Source organism: Myotis yumanensis, unplaced genomic scaffold (assembly GCF_028538775.1).
Source record: "Myotis yumanensis isolate MYYU_CA2020_CCGP unplaced genomic scaffold, mMyoYum1.0.hap1 SCAF_17, whole genome shotgun sequence".
In the NCBI taxonomy this organism is placed as follows: domain Eukaryota; kingdom Metazoa; phylum Chordata; class Mammalia; order Chiroptera; family Vespertilionidae; genus Myotis; species Myotis yumanensis.
This window is the reverse complement of record NW_027223768.1, coordinates 12,578,804-12,588,711: the sequence shown is the minus strand read 5'-3', so window position 1 is coordinate 12,588,711 and position 9,908 is coordinate 12,578,804. Positions and strand designations below refer to the sequence as shown.

Genomic DNA, 9,908 nt, shown 5'->3' with positions numbered 1-9,908 from the left:
CCCAGCCTTTCCTCCTTGCCTCTAATGGACCCTGGGGCGCACAGGCAGCCTAAGCCCTCCTCGTTCCCCTGCCCCCTGGGGCTGGTCACAGCAGAGGTTCGTTACCTGCGTTCTGTGGGATCTGTGGTGGCTTCAGGATGACTGTGGACAATCTATAAACATTTTTCTTCATAGCTTGTACCGGGTGTTCTCGGAGGGATCTGTGACTCAAAAAAGGTTGACAGGCTTCTCATCCTTTGATCAGGGACCCAGCACAGCGAAGGCAATACAGAAATTAAAATATATCAGGGACCAACATGGGGAGCGCTGAAATGCTGCCAGCGCTCCCCATGTATCTTTGGGTCCCAGTGACTCTTGGCTTAGGTGACACCCTGTCTGAAATGGAAATGGGGAGGGGTTGAGGGAGGGTGGATGAAATGACCCCGGCAGGTTTGGTCAAGCCGGGGTAGGCAGAAGGTGGGCCGAGTCAAATCCCCCTCAAGTCTGAAACAGCTCACAGATTGTTCCACCGTACAAGAAATTCCCGAGCAGCCTCTCTGTAACCTAGGAGGTTGAGGTTAGAACCCAAAAAAGGACCTAGGAAATCTGAAGCCCCTGTTTTAATCATGAGAGGCTCTGCCAGGCATTTCAGTTCAGTCCATCTGATCCCTGGAATTCCTGCTGCTCTCTGCTGGTCCCTGGGAAAGAGGCCGCAAGGACGCTGGGAGAGGTGACTGAGAAGAAAGAGTAAAAACCAACCAATCCTCAGCTTCCTGAGTCAGTTGCATTGCAGTTACTGAAGGAAGTGAGGATTAACAGTTGGCCCCAGTCCCCCTAAAAGAGTTGTGGAGAGATAGTGGGGTGGAAGATGACCCTGGATTTTGCCTTTCTCACAGGTCAGGTCCTGCAGCGGAGAGGCCCCGGGGAAGAGTTGCAGGAACATGGAGGGACTAGAGCAGTGTCGCAGTTTGGTGGAGGCATTTGGGTTTTGAGTCGGCCCTGAGTTCAAATGCAGCTCCCGCACTAACTGGCGAGCACGTTTCTTAATCTATTTGACCTTTAGTTCCATGATCAGCTAAGAGCCTCACATCAATCTTATAGGATTGATGTGAGGATTGAATAAGAAAGCAAAGATAAAGTCACTGACAGAATAGGCCTCAATAAATGTCTCACCCCGGGGAGAGCTCCATTGATTATCCCAAAGATGTGGACCGTAACATCGCTGCACCTGCACACACATGCACACAGCCGCCTGTGTCCCTGGTTGCTTCACACACTTGTGTACACACACACACACACACACACACACACACGTCTACACAGTCATACCTGAGCTAAGGGCAGCCTTCCCAGACAGGTGTGATGGGGACTGATTTGCTGATTGTATAGGCCATGGAAGTGCTCATCTGAGTAACCTTGCTGCATTAAGGGGACTCACTTCTCCAAGGTCTCTGGAAAAGCAGTTAGGAAGAATAAGGGATGGCAGTGAGCTGGGGAGAGCAACTCCATTCCCCCCTCCCCCAGCTCCAATGTGTTTCTTGAGTGGTACTTGCCCATCTCTGCCACGGAGGTCCTAGTCTGTGCCCAGAGTTGTAGTGATTAGGGCTGTGCTGTCCAACACACTGGCCACTTAAAAGAAAGCTAGTGGGTCCTGGCTGGTTTCGCTCAGTGGAGAGAGCACTGGCCTGCGGACTGAAGGGTCCCAGGTTTGATTCCGATCAAGGGCACATGCCCAGGTTGTGGTCTCAATCCCCAATAGGGGGCGTGCAGGAGGCAACCAACTCAGGAGTGGAATTTTACATTTATTCAATTTTAATTCATGTAAATGTGAAAACCAATTCTTGATTTTGTCATTGTAAAACTTTTAATATGTTTGGGACAGCTTGGATGTGTGAATCAACTTTTTCAACAGTGAATTTTATGAAATCTAAATACAGATCAGATATTTCTGGTGAAAATTTACTGATTGAATTGGAGTATGCTGTAAGTGTGAAATATACACTGGATTTCAAAGACCTAATATGACAAGACAATGTTCATCACTAATGTTTATATTGCTAATATGTTGAAACAATAGTCTGGGTAAATTAGGTTAAATTAAATAAAATGTATAGTATTAAAATAATTTGTGTGTGTTTCTCTTTGCTTTTAAATGTGACATTAGAAAATTTGACCTTACACCTGCGACTCGTACGTACTCTGTTTCTGTTGGGCTGCCCTGGAGCCCCTGGGACACAGGCAGCAGCACCTCCTGCTCCAGACACGCACCATCTGTGCCCTGTCCCCACCGCCTCAGGGGGCTGCTCTGACAGCAGTGCGGCTTCCGCGCTCCTCTGCATTGCAGAGTAGGCAACTCGAGTGAGAAACACTAGCACCTGACCCCGCTGCCAACCTAATCAGATGCTGGCAGAGCATTTGGGAAGGAGGGACAGGGCTTCGACCTGCCAGGGAAGCCTTCCTGGGGTCTTAGGAGCCGGAGAGGGAGTTGTTGGGATGTGAAGAGAATGGTGTGCAAGGTGGGGGTAGGGTTGGAGGCTCAAGGGTACCCATTTCTGACGATGGTTGATTTTCCAGCTTCAATCTCCAAACTGCGGGGTCTCACATTCACCTCTGCCCCACTGAGGAGCTGTCCCCCTGTGTCCTGGGGGTGCCGGCTCCCCCTGTGTCCTGGGGGTGCCGGCTCCTCTCCCTCCCTGGGGACTGTAACGAGTGGTCTCCGCAGGACAGGGACAGCAGCAGCAGGAATCAGCCGGGAGGCTCACGGTGCTGTAAGGGGGGTGCGGGTGGTGGGGGCTCCTGGGGTGGACGCCCTGCAGATGCTGCTGCGGAGAGGCTTGCCAGGGCTGTGAATCTCCACTCTTGGCCCCTCCTCCCTGCTCCTTTTCTCTCCCTTCACTCTTCCCGTCTCGGCTGCTGTCCCTTGAGCGCTCAGCATCTCTACTTTTTCTGGCTCCGCTCTGCCCTCTATTTGAAGCGCACTCAGAGGCCGTCAGCATCTCGAGCCCCCGCCCCGCCTCTGCATCAGAGGCCTCTGACAGTGGCCTCACTCAGGAGACGGCTTCCCGCTGGGGCTGCACTAACCCGGACTGCACGGGGGAACTGTGGGGGGCAGTGAAGTGCAGCCGGAGGCTTTCCTGCGGCTGCCTCTACCTCTACTTTTCACTACAGCTCGCAGCCCCTCCTCCCTGTTCCTCCAAGCCCAGCCCTGCTCTGTTCTGGGTCTCTCTCCTCTGACAAGGGCAGATTTTGCTTTTGTTAGTCATTTTCCAGGAGTTCCCCTCGTGCCTTCCCTGAAGGGCAGTAGGGATCTGTGACAAGGGAACGAGAGGGAGATCCCAACTGGAATGAGGATGGAGGGTCGGAGCTGGGTGTCCTGGATTGGAATTCTGCAAAGGGACCCCTTGGGAGGTGGAGGATTGCTCCGCCCACCCCAGAGAAGGAGAGTATGTTAAAGGGTTAAAACGGAAATGGGCTAGGAGTGCCGCTCTCCCCAGACCTGGTTGGTCACCTTTTGCATAAACCCCTGTTTATTACTTTTAGACAAGGCTGTTGGGATACATGCTCAACGCGCAGGAAGGATAGGAAGGGGGAGATTTGACAGCAATAAGGGGCAGGAAAAGTCTGAAGTAAAGAAAACTCCAGAAATCACGTTTAGTCTGGGCTGCTACTGTCAGGGCCTTTGGGCAGCAGGTTTAATGATGCGACAGACAGAGGCCGGGTGTGGAGGCTCATGCGGACACAGTGCCAGGGTGTAGTCTGTCCTCCCCCATCCCGCACTCACCTCCTCTTCTGCCTGGGGGAGGGGATGGAGGAGGAAGAGGGGGAGACCACCTGGTTGAGGAGCAGAGACTCCAAGAAGCAAATGGCACTTCCCTCTGAAGTAATCGTATAGCTGTGGTTGGCAATTGCTATTGCTTACTGAAGCCTGGAAGTATGTGTAAAGAAAGCCTGATGGGTGGACGAGCAGACTGGAGCCCTGGGTATAGTTCCTGCTTTGTGTATTGTGGGGCGAGGGCTGGGCTGACTACAGGGTCTCCACACCAGCTCCCTGGGGCCCTCGGGGAAGAGATGACAGTGCCATCCTCAGACTGCAGCAGCACGAGGCAGACTAACCGGAGGTCCCATAGCCGCTGGCACGGTGCAGGCAGGAGGCCTGGGAGACCTCTGCTGCTTGGGACCGGGTTCTGGTCCAAGCGGCCGTGGGTCCTCCCCCTTTGGTATCTGAAGCTGGCTTGGCTGGGTCCCCAGAGTGAAAGGAAAGGTCAGAAGAGCTTGGCAGTGACCCGGTTTCCCCCAGAGTTCTTATCCCCAGAGGGCCGAGGTGCCACAAAGTCAAAGGTCATGTGATGCTTGACCCGACCTTTGCCCTTGCTCCAGAGGGCAATGAGGCCAAAGCAGAGGGTCACGGAGGTGAGGAAGGGGAGGAAGCCCACCGCCAGCACCATAGCTACCCCTCTGCTGTCCAGGAAGAAGGGCCCCGGGACCCCTGGCGCGGTGATGTTGGGGTCAAAGAGAGTGCCGTTTGGCGGCTCAACTTGGATTACTTCCAGCCAGGTCCTCAGGGAGTCATTCCCAGCGACGTTGCTCACCACACAGACATAGGCCCCTCTATCCCGTAGCTGCACCGAGCGGATCTCCAGGGTCCCGTCCTCGAGCACCCGAACTCTCCCAGCCCTCCCCAGCCAGGCCCCCGGAGGCCTCATCCAGGAGACCGTGGGGGCTGGGTCTCCATCCCCAGAGCAGGAGAAGACGGCGCGCCCCCCCTCCTCGGCGATGACCCAGCGAGGCCCAGACTTTTGGATCAGGGCTGGTTGGCAAGTGAAGTGCCCTGGAGGGAGGATGTCTGAGAACTCCCTCAGGCTCTTCCCCTGGACATGCCGAGGGCCAGCACAGGCAGGCGGCGACGTCCCGAAGTCCAGGCGGCGGCGGAGCCGGAGCAGCCAGAGGAGGCGGCAGTCACAGGTCAGGGGGTTGCCAGACAGCTTCAGGGTGACCAGTTTATCTGGAGAAGGGAAGGCTGTCTCCTCGAGTGTCTGAAGGGCATTATCCGCCACGTCCAGGAGGTGGAAGGCGGTCAGGCCGTGGAAGGCATGGGCGGCGATGGAGGTGAGGCAGGCCCCCGACAGCCGCAGCTCCTGGAGGCGCACCAGCGGACTGAGCCTCCGGGCGGGGATGGCCGAGATGGGGTTCTGGGAGAGATCCAGGACCCTGAGGAAGCTCAGGTGGCGCAGCGCCTGGAAGGGCACGGAGCTCAGATTGCAGCGGGTGATGGCCAGGCTGCTCAGATTGAGCCCAGCCAGGCTCCCAGGCTCCAGGGCCTCCAGAGCGGGCCAGTGGTGGATCTCCAGCTCCTTGAGCTGCCCCAGCCCCTGGAGCGCCCCCGCCGGCAGCCTCCCGATATCCAGTTCTCGAAGCCGGAGGGACACTAGTTCAGGGAGCCGGGCCAGGGCCAGGCCAGGCACCGTGCTGAGGTTGCAGCGCTCCAGGGTGAGGGCGCTCAGCTTGGCCAGCCCGGCGAAGGCCCCCGGAGCCACAAACACCAGGTGGTTGTCCCCAACCTCCAGTTGCTGGAGGCTGCCCAGATCCCCAAAAGCTCCATCAAGGAAGAGGACAATCTGGTTGAGGCGGAGGTCCAGCACGGTGAGGGCGGACAGGCCCGAGAAGACCCCAGGCCCCATGATTCGCAGCCGATTGCCCTGCAGCCTCAGGGTCAGCAGGCTCTGCAGGCCGTGGAAGGCCCCGGGCTCCAGGCTGGACAGCTGGTTGTAGCTGAGGTCCAGTTCCCGGAGTAGGCCCAGGCGAGAGAGCATCCCCTGCTGCAGCCCCCACAGACGGTTCCCACTCAGGTCCAGGAGCTCAGTGTCCAGTGGAAGGCCCCCGGGCACAGCCTCCAGCTGCCGGTGGGCGCAGAGCACTGCCCGGGGCTGGGAGGTGCAGTCACACACAGCAGGGCAACCGCCACTGCTCCCTGCGGGCAGGAGGAGCAAGAGCAGGAGAGGTGGCCATGGGGGCCGGGCTTGCTTTGGAGCTACTGTGACGGCAGCCATCCCCTCTTCAGTCCTGGAACAGATGATGACATGGCCTTTTTTGGAAAGTGGCTTCAGATGATGGTGACCCTGGGCTTCCCTGGACCTCCTTAGGGGAGAGAGAGAGAGAAGGCGGTGGGGGGGGGGGGGGGGGAGAGAGAGAAAGGAGAGAGAGCCACCACCTCAGAACTGCCAGGAAGTGGGGCACAGACCAGGAGGAATTCTGGTGTGTACCTCCTGGGGGCTCCTTTTTGGGGAAGCTCTACTTTCCCTTCCTCCCAGTCCTGGGTGCCTGCAGGTCAAGTGGAACCCTAGTCAAGACTGAATTCTGGCCCAGCTGGCGTGGCTCAGTGGCTGAGCACCGACCTATGAACCAGGAAGTTACAGTTCGATTCCTGGTCAGGGCACATGCCTGAGTTGTGTGCTCGATCCCCATTGGGGGCCTGCAGGAGGCAGCCAATCGATGATTCTCTCTCATCATTGATGTTCCTATCTCTTTCTCCCTCTCCTGTCCTCTCTGAAATCAATTTAAAAAAATATTTTTAAAAAACTGATTTCTGTGGGAAGTTTTATGGGACTGGACTGGGATAGGAAGCAGCAGGAGATAATTTTGAGTCTCCCTGTAATGGGTTTTCCCCTGTACCTGTGAGATCCAGAAATGCTTCAGGTCCCTTATCTGCTCTTCCCAAGCTCTGTTCTCTCCCTCTCTTTCCACCCTCTCCTCCCATATTATCTGCCTGTAGTTTTGTTGAAGGCCCAGGGGGATCATAGCCTTGGATCCTGATTGGAGAGAGGCCTTACCATGAGTCCATCGCCCAAAGCTGGGAACTGTGCGGGCCGCAGCCCCCCAGCCTCCACTGACTGCCTGTCTGCCTTCCTTTAAGCTGGCACAGAGCCTGAGGCCCTGGACTAGCGAGATCCACTCTCCCCAGAATGCTGTGTGGACCACAGCCAAGCGGCACATTCGCTGTGGCACAGGACACAGGGCCCACTTGAGCCCCTCATAATAACCCCAAGGGCAACCCCGCCTCCCCAGTAGATGATGTTGGGTATGTGAGATGCCCAAGTTTGGAGTTTTGTTGCTTGGTCCTCAGACTTAAGCTTCTCCTAGGCCCCTTCTTCATGGTGCTTTGATTCAAGTCCAGTGTGTGAATCTGAGGGAAATCTCTTGTCCCTTTTGGCTTCAGCCTCCTGAGCAATACACAGGGGACAGATTGCGAGCCAGGGAGACAGAGAAACGTATGCGGGGGACAGCACCTGCTCAGACAGGTGGGTGGGGAGCAAGGCGGCCCTTGGCAGGCACAGCAGATCTCTGGGCACAGGTGCGTGCGCAGCCTGTTCACTTAAAGTGGGTTTCTGGGTGCCAGGGGTGTGGACAAAGTCAGGAAGGCTGTGATTACAGTGCCCACTGGGCACCGACTGAGGTGATGGAGGAGAAGGTGATGAGAGGAGCCCCTGACACCCTGTCCAGTGCCAACAGAGACCACCCAGGGAGGGGAGGGTTTGGAATTGGCAAGGGCTGGCCAGATGGAGGCAGGATGCCCGGGTTTCTTTCTGACTTCAGATCCTGGTCACCTCTGGGCTTCCAGGCTTCAGGCTTTCTGGCCCTCACAGGGTTAGCTCGCTACTGCACGCCTCCCTTTCCCCCACGCGGAACTCAGGAGAGGCAGTTTGCGAGGTGGTAGGATTCCTTCTCCTTCCCTTCCCACTCGACGCTCTCCGCTAGAAGGGTTGTTGTGGTGGCTGTCCTATAGCCACTCCAGACGTGCAGGAAATGGAAAACTGAAGAAAGAGGCCCAAACAGTAGAGGGATGTAGGACACTCTTCTGAGGCTTGAGCTTGAGAAAGAATGGCATGGGGCGGGCACGGGGCGGGCAAGGGCTGCTGACCAGCCTCCTCTCGCCCCTATGCCAACCCCACAGGTATCGATGGCCTGTCTCATTCTCCCTGTGCCTGCTCTGGGAAGTCCACCCGGCAGCTAGCACTTTGTCACCACCAGCCGCAGTTCCTGCTCATCCCTCTTGCTCTGCACTCAGCAAAAGTGCAGCGAAGCGTGCAGCCCAGCTTCCCTCCTTCCCTCCTTCCCTCCTTCCCTCTGCCGCCTGTTCCCTCTTCGTTCCCAAAGCCTCCTGGGCCCGGGGCTGCGGGATCTGGGGCCAATCCATTTTCTTTATTTATAAGGTGGCTAATTTCATCACGGGCTTCCCTTGCCAATTTCCATGGCTACAGGACTGGCTTCCGGCCACTTTGCAGGAAGAAATCGGTGTCAGAACCACTTTTCTCTCTCCTCAAATGGGCTGGGGGCTGGGGCGCCATCCCCTCAAGGAATGGGGTGCTGTCTTGTCTCTCTCTGGCCGTCCGGAACACATTTGCACCTGGAGAGCCTCTTTAAGGCAGACCTCGCTGAGACATGGGGACCTGCGTGGGGAGGGGGCTCCAAGAGGAAAGATTTCTGGAATAGCCACACTGCTCGTTGGGTGGGAAGACACTTCTCAGAGAGAGGGAGCCCCGGGGAGCTGAACGGAGGTCTCCTTGGAGTCCCTGCCCCCAGGGGCACTTGGGACATCTTAGTTCTCCCACAAAAGTCCTGTGGGGCCAGGATCAATGGTTACCTGGGGGGCGGGATGGAGGTGGGGCTACAAACCCTTTAGCCTTGACCGGCAGGGGTCTGGCCTTTTCTCTGAGAACGCTATGGAGAAGGGCAGTTGCAGCCCCGGACGGGAGGCGGGGGCACTTACCGGAGAAGCTGGAGGGCCGCATCAAGTTGGGCGCCGCATCTGCCCAGGGCTGGGGGCTCGTCCCATTCGAGCCGCACCTGGGTCCGCACCTCCCCTGGTGCTCACTCCCACTGCCCCCCACCTGCCTGCCCACCCGCCTGCCAGTCCACCCGCCCTGCCCGCGGCCACTGCTGTTGCTGCTGCGGCCACTGCTGCCAAGACTGAGGTAGAAAAAAGAACCAGAAAGCATTTTTTTTCCTCTCTCTCTCTTTTTAAACCAGGCGAGAATGAGTCTGCAGCAACCCCGTTGGTGCAAAATAAATAAATAAAGCAGCCAGGGAGGGCTGCAGCAGCGCCACTGCTGGGTGGTGGGTGAGGGGGTGGGGGTGCGGGGGCGGGTCTGGAGCCCCCAGGGGTGGGGGTCGAGCAGTGGAAGCAGCTGGGCAGCTCCAAAGAGTCTCTCCCATATCCCGATTCCCTCCCGGGAGCTCCAGGGCCAAGCCCCTTAGGGCTGTCTTCCCAGATGCAGGGCGATTCCCGGCAGCCTCTCATTGTAAATGTCCCCTGTGGGTATCATTTGTGGGGAAAGTTCTCCGCCCGGAACATCCCCTGCGGAGCTGAGTCTGAGGCTCCTTGCGTGGGGGTTCCCGGGGATCCGCTCCCAAGCTTCAGTGAGGGGTGATGGGAGTAGGGGCTGAGCCCTTACAACGCTGATGGCTGGCTGGGCCAGAGACCTGGGTCCCCACCTAGGAGCCAGACTGCGGAGCAGTGTGTAGATGATCTTATTGAAGACACACACCCCTTGCCTCTGAAATCATTTTATAAAGAATGGCACAAATTGGGGTTTACGTTTACCCAATGAATCCCTCCCCTGACAGGCAAACCCCTTCCCTCTGCTGTTCATCCCTCAGCAGAGGGCAGGCAGCTCATTGTAAAGCCTGGGGCTGGGGCTGGAGACCTGGAGACGGGCCTCCTCCCCCTGCTGCAGTTGGTGGTTCCCAATCGCTGAGTGGCTGGACTGCAACTGTTCCTGCTTCCTTCCTCCCTCACGAGAGCTGGGCCTACACAGTCCTCCTGGGGGTCCATCCGTGGCCTTCGGACTGTCCAGTGGCCAGCCAGCTCTGTGTCTCTTGTATTTTCTTGTGATAGGAGACCGCTGGACTGGGATAGCGTTTGGAGCGCCCCA

At 57.3% G+C, this 9,908-nt stretch overlaps 1 protein-coding gene across 1 annotated transcript; it reads right to left on the bottom strand.

Moving 5' to 3' along the window:
- Window positions 1–3,629: 3,629 nt before the first annotated feature.
- On the bottom strand, window positions 3,630–8,820 carry LINGO4 (leucine rich repeat and Ig domain containing 4). Its single transcript, XM_070396419.1, has 2 exons — window positions 8,744–8,820; window positions 3,630–6,114 (listed from the first exon to the last, which is right to left on the bottom strand). The coding sequence occupies exon 2, from the start codon at window positions 6,024–6,026 to the stop codon at window positions 4,242–4,244; it is 1,785 nt and encodes a 594-aa protein (XP_070252520.1). The 5' UTR covers window positions 6,027–6,114; window positions 8,744–8,820; the 3' UTR covers window positions 3,630–4,241.
- Window positions 8,821–9,908: the final 1,088 nt, after the last annotated feature.

Coding starts and splice junctions, on each gene's coding strand:
- LINGO4 (XM_070396419.1), bottom strand. CDS start 6,026: ATGGCTGCCGTCACAGTAGCTCCAAAGCAAGCCCGGCCCCCATGGCCA.